Here is a 17,865-nt window from a genome sequence, read left to right on the forward strand (position 1 = left end):
CCCCTGGCTAAACTTTGCTAGATCCGCCCCTGCACAGTTACCAGCGTCAGCTACGTAGAAAAAGATCCTGGTGTAGAAAGTAATATTAAATACATTCTAACAATAGCTGATCAAGCTTAAACGTGCTGCTGTTGTTCAGCCGCTGGTTTCCTCTTTCTGGTGCAAAGTGGGCCAAAAGCAAACAAGAGAGACGGACTCGCGACAGAAAAGCCGATCAGCTGATCATTAAGCAGTTTCATGATTGAAGTAGCAGCAAGAAGAGGCAGTCGCTCCATATATCGTTTGTTAAGCTTAACGCAGGAATGCTTTACAAACATTCAGAGATGGACTTACACACTTGCTTTACTTCTCTCGGGGATAACTTTGTCGGAGATGAAATGCCGGGTTGCTAGCGAAGCTCCAAATGCTATCCAGACCACCGACAGGTCCCACATGCCACAGCCGCTCTATCACGTGATGCATACTGCTCCCACGTGCTAACGTTCTGAGGTGAGTTACGGCGTGTTGCAAGTTTTGTGCTTTCGTGATATTTAATGGATCGATTACATTTTTTATTTTTCTCCAATATCCGATCCAGTAATTTAGGTCAGTATCGGACCGATACCGATACGTAATATCGGATCGGTCCATCTCTAACCCGGGGGATTAATAAAGTTTTATTTTATCTAATCTAATCTAATAACTTTAATCTCAGCCAAACCGATTTACTCACGAACAAACAAAACACTGAAAAAAGCCCAACAATAACATTTTTAGGTTGTCTAAGTGACTTATATATTACGTTTAACCCGAGCAGCGAAAGTCCGCGGTGATCTGAAAATGATGTGCCGGGAGTTGTGCCGTTCTCAGCCGCATCAGTAACCCTGGAGCTCCCGGCTAGCTATCGAGCTGGTGGGTAGCAGACGTCTCCGAAAACGTCGAAGCACTTTTGCAAATATGCGATATCTTGATAAACCGAGCAGATATTTGATGTTTACACAGCTACTTTCTCGCCTGAAAATATGTTAAAAGTTTATTTTGTGACCCAGAAAGATTAGTATGAGTAATTTTAAAACTTAGTAGCGGCCGCCATTATTGGAAACTGGAGTTTGGCTGGGCCGCGCTATGAATTCTGGGATATGGTAGGCCACGAAGGACACACCCGACCCATCCTTCAAATTCAGGGAAAAGGAGGACGCATTTGTCGGCTGCATTCGGAGGAGTCTACGAATTTGGACAGCCTTCGGTGCGTCGCTGTGACGTAATCGGTCTACAAATGCGGCCTCAGGAGGATGCAGCCCATGAATTTGGACACGACCAGAGGGAGCAATCGGGGAATGGGTAACAGGAGGGACACACAGCTGGGGCAAATCAGGCCTAACGAGACAAGGGGAAGCAAAACCAGACACATTAAAATCAGACGTGGACTTTCAAAGTAAAACAGGAAACCCATAACACAGACTGAACAAAAGACACAGACTCACATGCAGGCACTACAACAGAGGGAACAGAGATGTGGGACCAGGGCAGACACGGGGATATAGCAACTAAGGATACACAGAGACGCGAACTAGACAAGGGGATACAGCTGACAGGGGAGATAGCAACTAGAGAAGACAGAGACATAAACCATAAGACAGAACTCAAAGAAACCAAAGACTAGAAATAATAAATAATAAACTCAAAAACCCTGGGTCAACGACCCAGGCATCTTTACAATGCCCATATAACATATTAAAAATCAAATGTTAAAAATCCTTACACATTAGAATCAAAGACTTTCTTTGACACTACTCAAATCATGACAACATGTTTGATTATCCAAAAACCAAAGTTTTATAGATTTAGAGAAAGAAGTAAATGTTGTTTTCCTTATTTCTGTGTAAGGGAACCCTAATGTACTCTAAAGAAAAGTCAACAAAACTATGGCAAGGAACAGATCACAAAATAAAGGAGTAAGAAAACATGCCAATGCAGCCTGAAAATTACATCATGGTCAGCTTTTGGAGGTATCTACACTAATACACTAATGCAATATTAGCAACATTTATGCAATAATGTCCAAGCACGTGGATTATAGGCAGGCCGTCTACACAGAGGGGCCTGCTTATCTCTACAAAAAATTACAGAGGAAGTATAGTAATGGCAAAACTGTTTGGACCGCCAATCATGTGGAACTATTGCTGAAAGTAAATGGACTGATACTTAGATATAGATATAGCACTTTTCTGTTCTAACTGAGCATCCAGAGAGCTTTTTTTCACCCAGCCATTCACACATTCCATGCCTTTACATGGTTTCTGAGCATACACACACTCTCACACTCTGATGAATACAGCAGGGTTCAGTAATAACACAAGTATAAAGCAGCCACAGCACCAGAACACACAGACTGGGAGTTTTTGCACAGTAAATACAGCAACATAGCATTATCCATCACCAGAGGAAGCCAAGGTATTGGGAAAGAAATACCCATACAATAAAAATGAAATCTCAAAACATAACAGAGTTTAATCTTTGCAAATTAAACATCCAATCAGGAACTAAAACGTAGGTGTCAAAGGAGCTTGCAAAGAAAAGCGTCTGGACTTCTATAAGTTGCTTGAAGACGTTTCACCTCTCATCCGAGAAGCTTCTTCAAGCTCATCCGAAGAAGCTTCTCGGATGAGAGGTGAAACGTCTTCAAGCAACTTATAGAAGTCCAGACGCTTTTCTTTGCAAGCTCCTTTGACTACGATGACCTGGATGACTGAGAACCTTCACAGACAAAACGTAGGTGTCTGTATCATTCAAAAGTTGCAGCTTTTAGCTTTCTTGAAAACTGTTTTAAGACTTAAACTGCTTCAGTTTTTGTATTTGCTAAAATACATATTTAGTGTCGATGCTAGACAGAAGCATAGTAAAAGCAACATAAAATGAGCATACACTGTATAGATGGCTCTGAAATAAAGGTCCTTTGAACCTGCATTCTTTGTGATAGCCAGCAGGGGGCGACTCCTCTCATTGCGAGCGCCATTACATAGAAGTCAATGAGGAAATCACTGAGTTTTCACTCGATTTTCTGCCTCACTGAACATTTTCCTGATAAGTTTAATGGGTCAGTCACTGGTTTCAAGTCTTCTTCAGTACAGCTTGGTGTTCATTTGATATATGATGGTCACATATAGACTCAAATAAATCATGAAGCTGGACATTCATTATGGCTTGGCTACCTTGAGTTCCACAAGTTTTTTACTGTGTGACTGTGCAGTGTCCTTGGCTTGACAGTTAGATTGAACCCTCTCTTGTAATTTCTGTTTTAGTTTAAAAACAAACAAACAAACTAGACAGGGATGGCAGCTTGAGGTCTAAGAGTAGGAGCCGAGTTAGAAAACAGAATTTTATACTGCTGCTTTGAGAGGCCTACTCCAGGTTTGGCAGGGCGGCACCTAAGTAAAGGCAATAGATCACACACAGCACTTTACCTGCTCCAATGATGTCTTCCTGGTTTTCTGAGGAATGCTGAGCTCACAGCTGCTGGGCGGAGCTTGAGAGTGAGGGGTGGACTCTCCACCCTCCAGGTTGCACCCCTGCAGTTCCTCTGAGTAACTCCCTCTGCGCGAAGTACAGGGAGACGCCAGCGGGGAGTTTCTACGCTTCTTCCCACTAGGTGAGGTGGGCCTTGAGGATGATGAGTGCCCAAAATTGATGCTGCCTTCGTTCAGCTCCTCCTCCTCCACCAGCAGAGAGTCGCAGCTGGAAGCGGGACTGAGCCAGCCTCGAGAGGAGGGGCTAGAGGCGGGGCTGGGGCTGAGGGAGCTGGGGCATCTGTCACGATAAGTAAAAGGATCCAGTAGAGGCAGGTAAAGGCGCTCTCTGTCCCAACCGCCGCTGTTGCCCATGTCCCAGTAACTGGAAATGGTGGGTGTTGTGTCATCATCAGGCGAGATGGTGGTTATCTGGATGCTGGGGCACTCGACCACACGAGATTCAGAAACCTGGAAAAAAGATAAGAGGCTCGTCACAAACATTGTCACACACACAAAAAAATATACAGTGGGGCAAAAAAGTATTTAGTCAGCCACCGATTGTGCAAGTTCCCCCACTTAAAATGATGACAGAGGTCAGTAATTTGCACCAGAGGTACACTTCAACTGTGAGAGACAGAATATGAAAAAAAAAAAAAATCCATGAATCCACATGGTAGGATTTGTAAAGAATTTATTCGTAAATCAGGGTGGAAAATAAGTATTTGGTCACCTCAAACAAGGAAAATCTCTGGCTCTCACAGACCTGTAACGTCTTCTGTAAGAAGCTTTTCTGTCCCCCACTCGTTACCTGTATGAATGGCACCTGTTTGAACTCATCATCTGTATAAAAGACACCTGTCCACAGCCTCAAACAGTCAGACTCCAAACTCCGCCATGGCCAAGACCAAAGAGCTTTCGAAGGACACCAGGAAAAGTATTGTAGACCTGCACCAGACTGGGAAGAGTGAATCTACAATAGGCAAGCAGCTTGGTGTGAAAAAAATCAACTGTGGGAGCAATCATCAGAAAATGGAAGACATACAAGACCACTGATAATCTCCCTCGATCTGGGGCTCCACGCAAGATCTCATCCCGTGGGGTCAAAATGATCATGAGAACGGTGAGCAAAGATCCCAGAACCACACGGGGGGACCAGGTGAATGACCTGCAGAGAGCTGGGACCAAAGTAACAAAGGTCACCATCAGTAACACACTACAACGGCAGGGAATCAAATCCCGCAGTGCCAGACGTGTTCCGCTGCTGAAGCCAGTGCATGTCCAGGCCCGTCTGAAGTTTGCCAGAGAGCACATGGATGATACAGCAGAGGATTGGGAGAATGTCATGTGGTCAGATGAAACCAAAGTAGAACTATTTGGTATAAACTCAACTCGTCGTGTTTGGAGGACGAAGAATACTGAGTTGCATCCCAAGAACACCATACCTACTGTGAAGCATGGGGGTGGAAACATCATGCTATGGGGCTGTTTTTCTGCCAAGGAGACAGGACGACTGATCCGTGTTAAGGACAGAATGAATGGGGCCATGTATCGTGATATTTTGAACCAAAACCTCCTTCCATCAGTGAGAACTTTGAAGATGAAACGAGGCTGGGTCTTCCAACATGACAATGATCCAAAACACACCGCCCGGGCAACAAAGGAGTGGCTCCGTAAGAAGCATTTGAAAGTCCTGGAGTGGCCTAGCCAGTCTCCAGACCTCAACCCCATAGAAAATCTGTGGCGGGAGTTGAAAGTCCGTGTTGCTCGGCGACAGCCCCAAAACATCACTGCTCTCGAGAAGATCTGCATGGAGGAATGGGCCAAAATACCAGCTACTGTGTGTGCAAACCTGGTAAAGACCTATAGTAAACGTTTGACCTCTGTTATTGCCAACAAAGGTTATGTTACAAAGTATTGAGTTGTATTTTTGTTATTGACCAAATACTTATTTTCCACCCTGATTTACGAATAAATTCTTTACAAATCCTACCATGTGAATTCATGGATTTTTTTTTTCACATTCTGTCTCTCACAGTTGAAGTGTACCTCTGGTGCAAATTACTGACCTCTGTCATCATTTTAGGTGGGGGAACTTGCACAATCGGTGGCTGACTAAATACTTTTTTGCCCCACTGTATCTAATTAACAATTCAAATCTCAGTAAGAAAACTGGCAGTAAGAAGCACAATTTTAAATAGCTCTTTAAACCATTGTTATTACTTTGACCTTCAGATCAATCTTTTGACCTTTAAGGAGAGGTCAAAGGTCAAATGCAACATAATATTTTAAGATTGTCTATGGTACTTTCTACAAACACGGCATAGAATCATATTTTTATAAGTTATGAGCCTTTTTGACAATTTTCAACTAATAAATAATGAAGTTGACCTTGAAGACCTTGATGGATGCAGACCAAATTTTAATGGATTTTTGACATGACCCCACTCTACATCCTTACCAAGTCTTATCAGAACTGGAGGAGTTAATAATAATAATAATAATAATAAAATTCAAATTCAAATTTTATTTGTCACGTACACAGTCGTACACAGTCATACACAGTACGATATGTAGTGAAATGCTTGGACAACTGCTCGTGACCTAAAGAAAACAAAAAAAGGAAAAGGCTATGAATAAGATAGGAAATAAATATGAAAAATTAAAAAGGGTAAATTTAACTAGGAAGGAATAGAATATAAATTAAGGTTAAAAATGAAATAACTGTACAACACAAATTAGAATGAAGGGTAAATTTAACTGGGAAGAATAAGATAAAGATAAATATATAAATTAAAGTTGAAAATAAAATAACTGTACAACAAAATACACAATACACAATATAGAACTATATAAGAATGTATGAAGAAATCTAAATATAAATAAATATATACACAATAACAGCAGCTGTACAAGTATTAACCGGAAATGAAGAATATAGTGACCAGTGTTGTGCAAAACCAAAGTCCAGAATGTCCAGTGTGTGTGTAAGAACCATATGTGTGGGTCAGTACTGTGTGGTGGTGTGATTGAGAGACCGTATCGCCTGCGGGAAGAAGCTCCTCCTCAGTCTCTCTGTGTTGGTCTTCAGGGAGCGGAATCGCTTTCCTGACCTCAACAGAGAGAACAGTCTGTTGTTATATTATTATTATTATTATTATTATTATTATTATTATTATTATTATTATTATTATTATTATTATTATGTAATAATAATAATAATAATAATAATAATAATAATAATGTATAAAAAGCAAAGAAAAAATATTAGAAAGTGTTCATTCTTGTGGTCTCCACCAAGTAGTTAAAGGGGACATCTGTTAACGGCAAGGCAAAAATACGTTATTTATTCCCTTCTCTATTTAGAGAGCACTGAGGCAGTGATCACTACGTTTTGTTTGTATGTACTAAGAGTTTCATTTAACATCGTGGTGAGATAAACTATGAGAAAACAAGCTTTTTTTATGTGTGGATTTGGATCCTTTTCTTGGCACTGACCCCTTTTAAGGATGTGCTCCCTGAAAGCCTCTTTAGCTTAATTTGAAACCTAATATATAAAATCTGCCACAGTGAAATTTAGCTGCCTTCAGACTTTTTCAAAATGACTCCAGGACAGTAGGAGAAAGTAGGCTGGGTGTCTGGCTGTGTTTAAAACCTCTTGTTTGTCACGTCCTGTGGTTTTTATAATTTTGAGTTTTAGTTAATATAATACAGTTTGGGTTATGTGTTTTATTTGTGGGATGTTTTTATATTTTGAGGAACATGCTTGCTTCTCCACCCTCTCGTTGTCAAGTCTTCTTCTTTTTCACGTGATTCGCTGTGCAGTTACTTCCTGTTTTATTTTAATAGTCTGTTTTCCTCTCTGTGTTTATTCCCTCATGTATTGTGCAGCTGTGGAATTTTCAACTTTTGTAAAGGACTTTCAACCTAATCAAGGATTATTTTTCATTTACCTTGTGTTGTCTGCAAGTCCAGAATTTGGGTCCTTCAGGTACAAAAGACCAATCTTTTTTACCCAGTAAACCACAGAATTCAGTGAAAACTGTACATGTACTCTCACCTTGTTATATTCTGAGACAGTATTACAACATATTTCAGCAGCTGCCCTGCAAAATGCTCAAGTCATAGTAAAGAAGTGCATAATATTTCCTCAACTAAATGTGTGAGTGTTTAAAAGTCTGTTTGCTTTGTCTCAAAAAACTTTAACTTATATACCCTAAGTCTTTCGGCCCTTGGTTTGGATACAGAAAAAAACTCTCCAAGTAAGGAAAACCTCTTAATCTTAAGGGGAAATGGAAGGAAACCAAAGAGAAATCTGCTGAGGAAGCCTCCTTCTTCTTGGACTGACTTACATGCAATCGATGGCGTGTCTACAAAAGTTGAATATGCGCTTGGAACAAACTTAAGGTCAACCAATCAGACGGCTGCTGCAGCTGCTGCAGCTGATTCTTTCTACGGTCATTTGTTCAGTCGAGGTTGAAACTGCAGATTATATGAAATACTTAGACATAGGCTGTCTCACCTGTACAGAGCGTGCCGGCAGGCTCTCATAGGTCCCGCTGAACTTATTGAAGTGATCCCTTCGTGGAGGTGGGGAATGCATCCCTGCCCGCTGACTGGACGCAGGTGTCGGGCTGGGGATGTCGATTGAGTGACCTGCGTGAGAGGCAGCCAGGTTTTTGTCTGGAACTGAAAATACATTAAGGTTGGGATGAATGTCCGGACACATGAAGGGCACACCCACAAATTATATGAATTAGAAAATCTTTACAATACTCTTTCTGTTGGCAAGTTGCCTGCTTGCTTAAACTGACTATAATCCCATGCTCCCAAAGAACAGCACTTTGTTCTGTTCACTTTACACCTTTTCATCCACATGACAATAAATAATTATTCATCTGCTTTTCATCCCCTTAACCACACAATAATAGCTAGTTCTGCAACTGTCCTGCTCTTGTACCTCTGGCGTGAGAGAGACTCATTAGATGAAAATCAAAATATTGTAAACACAATTTGTGGTGAGTAAGGATTCATTTTTTATCATCAGTGTGCTTCCATCATGCTTTACACATCAGTTTCCCTTCATTTTACTGTAATTGCTACCATATGGAAAATGCACACGCTGGAATTTTACCGCAATAATGTTTTAAAAGCAAGTGCAGCATTTTTGTCACTTTTAATATAAATGAGGAAATAGAAGTAATTTTCAGAAAATGCAAAACTACTCCAAACAGTTTAGTAACTTAGCTTAGCAAATAGATAAGAAACAACTAGCTGCACTGACAGAGGATTAAGTCGTTTGACATTTTTAGAAAATCTGAGGCAAACAGCTGCTTAACATTATTGAGTGATTTTAAAACATTTTGTGTACAAGGTGTACTTGATAGCCAGCCAAAATCTTAAGGCAAATAGTGGTATTTGGAAGCCTCTATTACATCTGTCATTTAAAATTTCTTCTGATTACATCGCCTGAAGGAACATAGCATTACAGCGGTATTTGTGTTCTTAGTAAAAAGCTCCACTAGCATCACACCATACATTTCCTTGCTTAAAAAATGAAATTAGGAGTTGGGAAAGTCGCTGTTTGCTGGATGCCCCTCTTAAATCTCAATCAAACGAAAAGCAAGCAATTCGAGAAACACATACTCCACGAGTACACCTCTAACATCTGACCTCGTGCTTTGAACTCTGTCTCTTATGGTACTGAGCAACCTGAGCCAGACTCGTGTCACATCACAGGGTTATAATGCAGACACTGGGGTTAGGAAGGTGACAAATGTCATAATCCAGACATGTAAGAGTCCATGAAATTAATGAAACAGAATTTACATGTAGACAAATGTATATGCCATTATATTTAAAAGAAAAAGTAGTTTGTGTATATAGGTGAACTTCAGTCAAATGCTAATGTATTTAAAAAAGATGCATGCATATGCTTTCCCAATTGCCACAACCTAATCAATATTTATAGCTCTGACCAGACTTCCACTCTACATGGAAGAACCAATGTGAACATCTGCCCACAGGTTTTACCATCACAACACTAAAAGCATTGCTGTTTAATCCTAGGATATAATTTGTCTCCGACACCTTATCAGACAGTTTTATACAGTCCACAAAAAACAGGAAAAAATGCTGACCATGTGTCACGTTCAGAGCTTTTTTGGAATGAGCCGAGTCTCAGTCACAGACCAGTTTGTCTTGGGAGACCCAACCTGGAGGAAATGCCCCCAACAACATAACCTCCAGGATCACTCTGACACTCAAACCAATGCACCATCATAACGTGACCATTCACTGAGGTGTCTACACTGTTCCTCACTGCACACTCATATACTTGGTACACTATTTGGAGACAACTAGCTTAATTTTATAGCATAAAGACTGGAAACACCTAGTCAGAAGCATAAAAATCAATGTATTATTATCTCTGAAGCTGTTGTTAAATCTTTATGCTAGCTAGGCTTATTAGCAGCTAACTATAGCTTCACATTTAAAAGGCAGACATGAGTTTGGTATTAGCCATGTTTTTTTTGTGACTCTTGGACACCAGTTGGTTTTCATTTTAAAATTCTTCACGCTATTTTTTAGTCTTAGTCTTTATTATTTTGTTAATAAAAGCAACAGGAAACAGGGGACCAAACTTGGAATGGTAAATGCTGCCAGCTTCCACATTCAGTTCAAAAACATCAACGTAGGTGTCCAGATGAATCTAAATGTGGGCCAAAAAGACTGTGATAATCTTGCCTTAAAGTGGGATTTGGTTTTATCCATAATCACTCTGTCGTATGGCAACAATTTATCAAAATCCCTCCAAAACTTTCAGTTCTACTTTTAAACTATTTCGTACATTTTTCCATGTATTATAGTTACAAATTGCGCAATAAAGGGTGAAATGGGAATTCTAACTAAATCATGAAGTTTACTTTTGGCCCACTGATTCATTTCACAGCATGAAGAACCACACACCCAAATCCACCGCTGACCTTGACATTTATATAGAGACTTTTTTCATTGTATAATCTCAACATGACTCCTTTGTATTTTGCCCATAAGCCACCAAACTGACTCCTTAAGGCCACATCCCTTGCCACAACATTTTCCCAGTGTGGTGTGGTCTGGCTTCACATGGAGTCAAACAGTAGTTACTCTCTAATGAACGAGGCTCGCTGCCGCTCCGTAGTGGCGGCGGGCCATGCGGGCAATTTTTGGGCAATGCGGACACACAACAGCAACTGCCAACGAATTAAGAAGCTGGGTGAAAAAAAAATCTCTTCAAATGTTTCCTGGCAACAAAAGTATTTCCAAGTGATTAAAGCTACAGTACTGAGGCAACTCTTCTGCTAGCGGATTTTTCACATGAATCAGTGATTTAGCGGTTTATATGTAGACCAGCAGGAGTTTATGAGGCACTAGAATTTAACTAACACTTATCGAACAGGGGGGAAAAAAAGACTCACTGATCTAATATACTTTCATCTTTGTTTCCATGTCCTGAGCTGAACCTCAAAAAAGCAATGTTTACCTCAACCTGGGGGTCTGTGGGGCCTCACAAGTGGTGGAAAAATACATGAGAGGGGTCATGAGACATTGAGAGAAGAGAAAAGCAAAAATGGTATAATACTGCTGTGTGCCCCCTTGTATGGCATATATATATGTATGTATACATGTATATATATAAGCCTTATAGGGTTCAAAGGAAATGGGGAAAAAAACATACATTTGTGCCACTCAGATTGATTTCTTCTTAAGCTTAAACTGTTGTCTTTTTTTTTTTTTTTTGCCTCAATTTAATGGGGAATTTATCTCTTCGTGTTCTCTTCTTAATCTTTAAAAAAAACATAATTTAAATTATCATTGGATCAGTTTCTTTTGGAGATACCAGTCTAACAGATCTAATATACCTCAGAGAATCTCAGTTCGAGAGTCCAGCTCTTTAACAAACTTCGATCTTAAATGAGATGGTTTCCGGCATGAGGTTCGGGGTAAAAACAATAGGTCACAAAACAGATCTGGAGCAGCATAATAGACTGATTCACCTAAAGTATAAGTATTTTTGCAATAATGTATTTTTTAAAAGTCTTTGACAGTTAAATTATTCAACTCATTGGTGAACAAACTTTACCACCACAACAATCTTGTTGCAGCATCTGTTTACCTTGATAGATACTGGATTCATATTTAACTTCTGCATTGCTTCGTTTTGAAAAGCCCAACTTTAACACATTTTATGGTCATATCCATTGAGATTTATACCCAAATAAATAAAACCTACATACTCTGAAACATTAAAAAAAAGCGAAGAAAAACGTGAAGACTTGCCCTCTCCTTTTTCTCCTGTAGTTAATGTTCATACCTTGGGTGTGGTAATACAAATGTATGCCAGTGTGGGCGGGAAACAAATGAGTGAGAAGATGTGAGGATGTGAGGTATGTGTATGTATTGGTGGAGCTCGGATGAAGACGGGAGGGAGGTGTGTGTGTGTGTGTGTGTGTGTGTGTTCAGTACACAGAGGTTGAGGTTCCTTCCCAGCTGGCAGCTGTTAACTCTACTCACACGCACAGCTGATTAGAAACACATTGAGTCTGGGGCTGCACGCATGCACAAGCTCACAATGCGCAAAGATATGCACGCAGATGCATACCACACAGAAAACAAACACACAGTAAAAATATACTCGTTCTCACGCAAGCATCGGACGTACGTTCAAACATACACATCACATAAGCACAGGCATGCAGATGAAAGCCCCATCAGACTACACGCAACGGCACGCACGCGCACAGAAGTTCCCATGAGTTTTAGAAGCCACCCCGTCAGGCCGCTCAGACCCCCTTTATCCAGTATGTCCCTTTGCTTTTAACACATTCAGCTATTCAGGAAGTGACTCTAACCCAGGCTGCTGCTGCTGGAGGAGTCGAGTTGCAGCAGGGCGCCTTCACTTTCCTCCCCGGCAGCGGAGCTCTCCGGCTCGGTAGAGCGCACCGGGGATGGATCCTGGCCCTGCCGCGACGGCGGATCCTCCTCAAAAACCAACTTGAACTCGAACTCTCCCTCCTCCCAGCCCGAGCCCGGCGCGGCCCCCATCGCCCTCCGGCAGCAAGGACAGGATACAGATATACTGATACAATCTTGTCTCCCTGCGTCAGGCGATTTTAACGTCCCTTGGTGCGCCTTTAAAAAGAATTCAAAGGAACTTTATTCCCCAAACTCTTCTCCTAAGTGCGCGTCATTGTGCTAATATTCCTCATCTGGGATATGTAGGAAAGTTTTGCTTCAGAAAGTTTCTACGCGAAAAATTCTGCTTCTTGCCTCCTTGTTTGCAAGTTTTTCCAGACTTGATGTCTTGATATCCAAATCAAATTTTCGCTCCGGATAATTTACAGTCTTCTCCGAATCATATTTCCAAAATACCGTCGGCTCTTTCATTCTAGCTCCATCGTCATCCCTGTAGCTTCTTCTTCTAGTTCTTCAAGAGACTGGGAGGAGGGAAAAAAAGTTTATCAAATATTTTTGTCGTCCTTTACCCTTAATTGCCTTTGGGTGGGTTTCCCAGCTCCAGTTGGTCCGTTACTCATTCCCCATAGGACCTCATGTCTGTCAGTCATGAATCCCCTCTGCCCAACCTCCTGCCCCCCTCCTCTCCCCCTGCCTCGCTCACTCTGAAGGTTTCTCTTGAAGTCGTTCACTTAATATAACTTATTATAACAATCCCATGCAAATTTCTCTTTTCTTGTCTCATTTTGCATCATTTGCATCATCTCATTTAGTTTTTCCTTTTAAAATCAACTTCATGTCCTCATCATCCTTATCATCAATTAGATTTTCGCATAGTTAAGCCCAAAACAATATGATTATTATTCCAATCATGAGCAGGACACATGGCAAGAAGTTCATTATCTCTGAAACCTGCCATAGGCCGCCTGCACGGCCACCAGGGCTGTGATGTTAACTGTCAGTTAGTGAACATAAGAGGGCCTATTTCCTGTGGCAATGAACACAACAGCCCCCCTTTTTTGGCTGTCACCCCTCCCCTTTTCTTCTCTTGCATTTTTTTCCTTTCCCTCCCAGCTCCTTCTCCCCTCTTCTCCCCACTGAATCCTCCTTGTCCCTCCTTCTCCTGAGTCTTGCCTCCCTCCTCTTCCTCTCCACCAAAGGTCTGTTTCTCATTATCCTCTGTAGTCTGCTCTCTGTCTGAGTCAGGAGACGAAAAACTTAAATAAACACTCTCTCTCTGGCTCTCTCCGCCTCAGTTCAGCTCTCAGTGCCCCCTCCCCTCCACTCTGTCTCTTCTGTCCTCCTTCCTCGGCCTCCTCTCGTTCTCACAATCATTAGGAGTATGTTATACTGGTGTGTAGCTGGGGGCCTGTTTCACTCTCTATGTCATCCTCTTGGGGTTGTGTGGGCAGGCCTTGGATGCTGGACTGATTTCAAGATGTTGCAGTGTGGTTGGGGAGAGGAAAAAGTGCGACCAGCAAGGCAGGCACAAGAATTTCTGAGGCCCTAACAAGCCTCAGACTTGATAAACCTTTACACAACCACGGTGAAAAAAATCCCACTGACTCCATTGGGTTATAATCAGGGAAATTGTTTTCTCTGTGGTAAAGAAAAAAACCCATAGAGGTTTGATTGGTGACCTCATGGTGGTTGAAATTTTCTAATCAACCATTTAGTTTCCTGCTTTCCTAAGAGACAAGAAAATGTCCAAACTACGAGTGAAAGCATGCTTCAGACAGTGTGATTAATATTTAAAGTCCTCCTGTACCTTTCCAAAAGCAGATGTGAAGCCAGTTGCTCCAGCTGTTGAAACGAGTATTTTCCAAAAGGTCTTGCATAGGACTTAATTGTTGCTAAATATTTCCAAAAGATGCTTATATTTGACTGCAACTGAGTTTCTAAACACAAAGGAATGCCTTTATAACTTACTCGATACACCTGAGGTTGTACAGGGGGTTTTACAGTGTAAGATAAACCTGCCTTTTGAAACCCCCATTTGGCCACAAAACAACACAGAGTTTTGCACCTTTTTATAATGACTTCCTCTAGCTTTACAATACAATGAAAATACCACATGTTTTTATTACATAGTAATCTCCTTGCAATGTGCATTTGCATGTATCTGGGTCAATCCAGTGCCGGAGCTGTCAGGACTGCGTTCACACAGCGGTGTCACTGAAATTAATGCAACGGTTTGTGTTTTTCATGCAGTAAATAATCCAAGAAAAGAGGTGAGGGGTGGGGAAAGTCTTTTCTTCTTGTTTGTCGTGTGGAAAACAACAAAAAGTATATATTTAGTCTGCTCTCTCTCATTCCGCCTCTATATCATTTTCACTTCAGGCGAGTTTACAGGTATTTATTTTAAACAGCTTTATTTTTCTTTCTGTTATCGAGATAGATCGATTAAGACTTTGATAAAGATATAAAATAAAAAAACTAAATGTGCATTGTCCATTGTCACTTAGAGGATAAGCATTTATTGTATTGTAATCTGCATGTGTATGTTCTGAATGATTTTTTATTTATTTATTTTTTTTGCATAGATGACAAAAGTACTCTCTTATAAACACTGAATCCTAAAAATCTATGTGTAAGCAGTGCTGTACATTTCCAGCAGTTCAGAGATAGAACACTGCTATAAATGGAAAGATTTAAAGGGCTGTGAAACTGTAAAGTTGAATGGCTAATAAATTGTTTAAAGCAACACTGCAGTATGATGGATGAGTGCAAAAGACAGGAGGAGCTGCTGAGTGTCAAGTATATGGGAGGAGAAGACACAGAAGGAATGATTCCCGTGGATGTGTTGCCCTCGTGTGGTGAAAGCTAGAATAATTTTACCGTAACTTTCCTAAAAAGCAAAGCGAAGTGAATTTTCAAAGTGAAATTTACCAAAAATGATCAGTAAAATGATTTTGGCAACATGATTTCCGTTATACATCAGATTTGCTGTCTTTTTTTTATGCTGCTTTTATAACTCAGTGTCTCTCTGGGATTGATAAAGTTCCTGTGCTCTGTCGACACAGGAACCACTCCACTCAGGAACCAATCCCAACCACTCCACCACCATGGTTGATATTTCGTTTCGTTCATTTTGTTGTAAGTGAGAAAACTTACAAATTCATCAGAGGCCCAAATAATTATTTCTCCTTTTTCCTTTTTACTGGAGGCTGAGTCTTCACTAGTTTTCTTGGCTGACGTTGGGGTTGAGCTAAGGGTTGGTGAGACTGCCACAGGTTAAAGTCTATTATCAAGTTATCCAGTGAATGTCGATAATCTTCTTATTTGTTTACATAATACTTTCTTTTAAGGGGGCTGCTGGTCCCAGACAGACACATTTTCACAGAATCACGTACATCACATAAAATCATATACAAGGTCTTGAATAATCAGGCCCCATCTTATCTTAATGACCTCATAGTGCCATATCACCCCATTAGAGCATTTTGCTTTCAAACTGTGGGCCTACTTGTTGTTCCTAGAGTATTCAAAAGTAGAATGGGAGGCAGAGCCTTCAGCTTTCAGGCTCCTCTTCTGTGGAACCAGATTCCGTTTAGATTTGGGAGACAGACACTATCTCTACTTTTAGTATTAGGCTTAAAAGTTTCCTTTTTGATAAAGCATGTAGTTAGGGCTGGATCAGGTGACCCCGAATTCTCTCTTAGTTATACTGCAGTAGGTGTAGGCTGCTGGGGGAAGTAGTTCTCCTTCAATCACTATTTCTAGTCACTATGTGTAGACCTCTCTGTATTTAATCATTATTTATTACTATCTCTGGCTCTCTTCCACAGCATCTCTTTCATCCTGCCTTCCTCTCCTCACCCAAGCCAGTCATGGCAGATGACTGCAGTTCCCTGAGCCTGGCTCTGATGGAGGTTTCTTCCTGGTAAAAGGGAGTTTTTCGTTCCCACTGTCGCCAAAGTGCTTGCTCATAGGGGGGCGGTCGCCCCATGATCAGAAGGTCAGTGGTTCGAATCCACTGAACGGCTACCCTGAGGTACCCCTGAGCAAGGTACCGTCCCTGCACACCGCTCCCCGGGGGCCTGCTTAGTGGCTGCCCACTGCTTCACTGAGTGAATGGGTCAAATGCGAAGAAAAACAAAAGTGATTTCCCCACAGGGATCAATAAAGTATACAATATTATTACATGACTGTTGGTGTGATTTGACGGTGTATAAATAAAATTGAATTGAAATTCAGGTTTATTTAAAATGTTTAATAAAAAGAAACCCTCAGTTTATTTTGTAAATGAAAGACAATGAACTTCAATAAAAGGACCATCACATCTTTCACTAAATGTTTACTGTATAGGATGAGCACACCGAGTTCATCTTGAAGGGTGACAGATGGTTCTGAGAAACTAAATTACTTCCTTGTTTTACTTTTTTTCTAATTTACACTTTTAGTTCAACTAAAACTACAAACTAAAAATATTATACACAAATTTCCAAGTACTTAATTGTTTGGACGGCACTTTTCCACTTTTACTGACGACTCAAAGCATTGCACACGTTTACATTCAAATCAAAATGATCTGTTTTTATTTTGGTCTGTAGAGCTATTTTCCACTCAAGTTTATTTTAAAATTACTTACCCAAATAAAAGTTCAACTTTTAGAGTTTAATCTTAAAAATAAAACTCTTTAGACATTCTTTTGCAAGCATGTCCTATAGGTCATGATAGGCAGTATTAACGTAGCTCTTTAAAAGTAGTGGGAATAAGTGGACCAGAAAAAACCGGCAGAAGCAGGATAAACTCAACACTTGAGCCCTGCGTGAGTTCAGATGTAAGTGCATTGTGGTATAAGGAAACACTAATTCATCATGCTGCTGGTGGTTACTCACATATGCCCATGATGAAAGTGTGAAAAGTCTGACAAGAGTGAGTGAAAAAAAAATTACCGTTAACACAGAGTTGAGATGAGGTGAGAATTCCTTAGAATTATTACATTTGGCTTGTTTTAAACATGTTGAAAGCTTTTAAACATGGACAGAGATTTTGCTAAAACACATCTGCACTATAAAAGTCCACTGTTTTTGAGATTTACCTTAATTTATTCTTGACATGAATGCATGACACACTTAAAAGACAAAGTATCCTACCATCAGACTGGATTTTAAACCTGTGACACCAAGAGAAATAATACATAAAAAAAAGTGAGAAAATTTCACCCGCTGTCTGATTTTTGTTTACATAAACACATTTTCACTGTAAACTGATGTAGAATAATATCAAACTAGAGCATCAAACTCACCAGGCAAGAATGTTTGATGCTAAAGTTTTTCTGGCAGAGGCTATCGAGGCTTGTTTCTACTACGGAAATAAAGAAAAACAAATAAATTACAAGGCGTTTGCTGTTGAAATTCTCAAGTTATTATCAAAATTT

The 17,865-nt window shown here is 40.5% G+C and overlaps 1 protein-coding gene across 1 annotated transcript in view; it reads right to left on the minus strand.

Annotated features, from left to right (window-relative positions):
- Positions 1-13,008, minus strand: part of nfatc4 (nuclear factor of activated T cells 4) — a 29,885-nt gene extending 16,877 nt beyond the window's left edge. Inside the window, exons 1-3 of the mRNA XM_085389867.1 lie at positions 12,380-13,008; positions 8,008-8,174; positions 3,444-3,956 (exon numbers count right to left, since the gene is read on the minus strand). Coding sequence (XP_085245993.1) covers positions 3,444-3,956; positions 8,008-8,174; positions 12,380-12,572 — 873 coding nt within the window. The 5' untranslated portion in view covers positions 12,573-13,008. The remainder of the gene's footprint in view (positions 1-3,443; positions 3,957-8,007; positions 8,175-12,379) is intronic.
- Positions 13,009-17,865: the final 4,857 nt, after the last annotated feature.

This window comes from Rhamphochromis longiceps, linkage group LG18, assembly GCF_057381845.1.
Source record: "Rhamphochromis longiceps isolate RC_006_pf linkage group LG18, R_longiceps_female_GT1.1, whole genome shotgun sequence".
NCBI lineage: Eukaryota > Metazoa > Chordata > Actinopteri > Cichliformes > Cichlidae > Rhamphochromis > Rhamphochromis longiceps.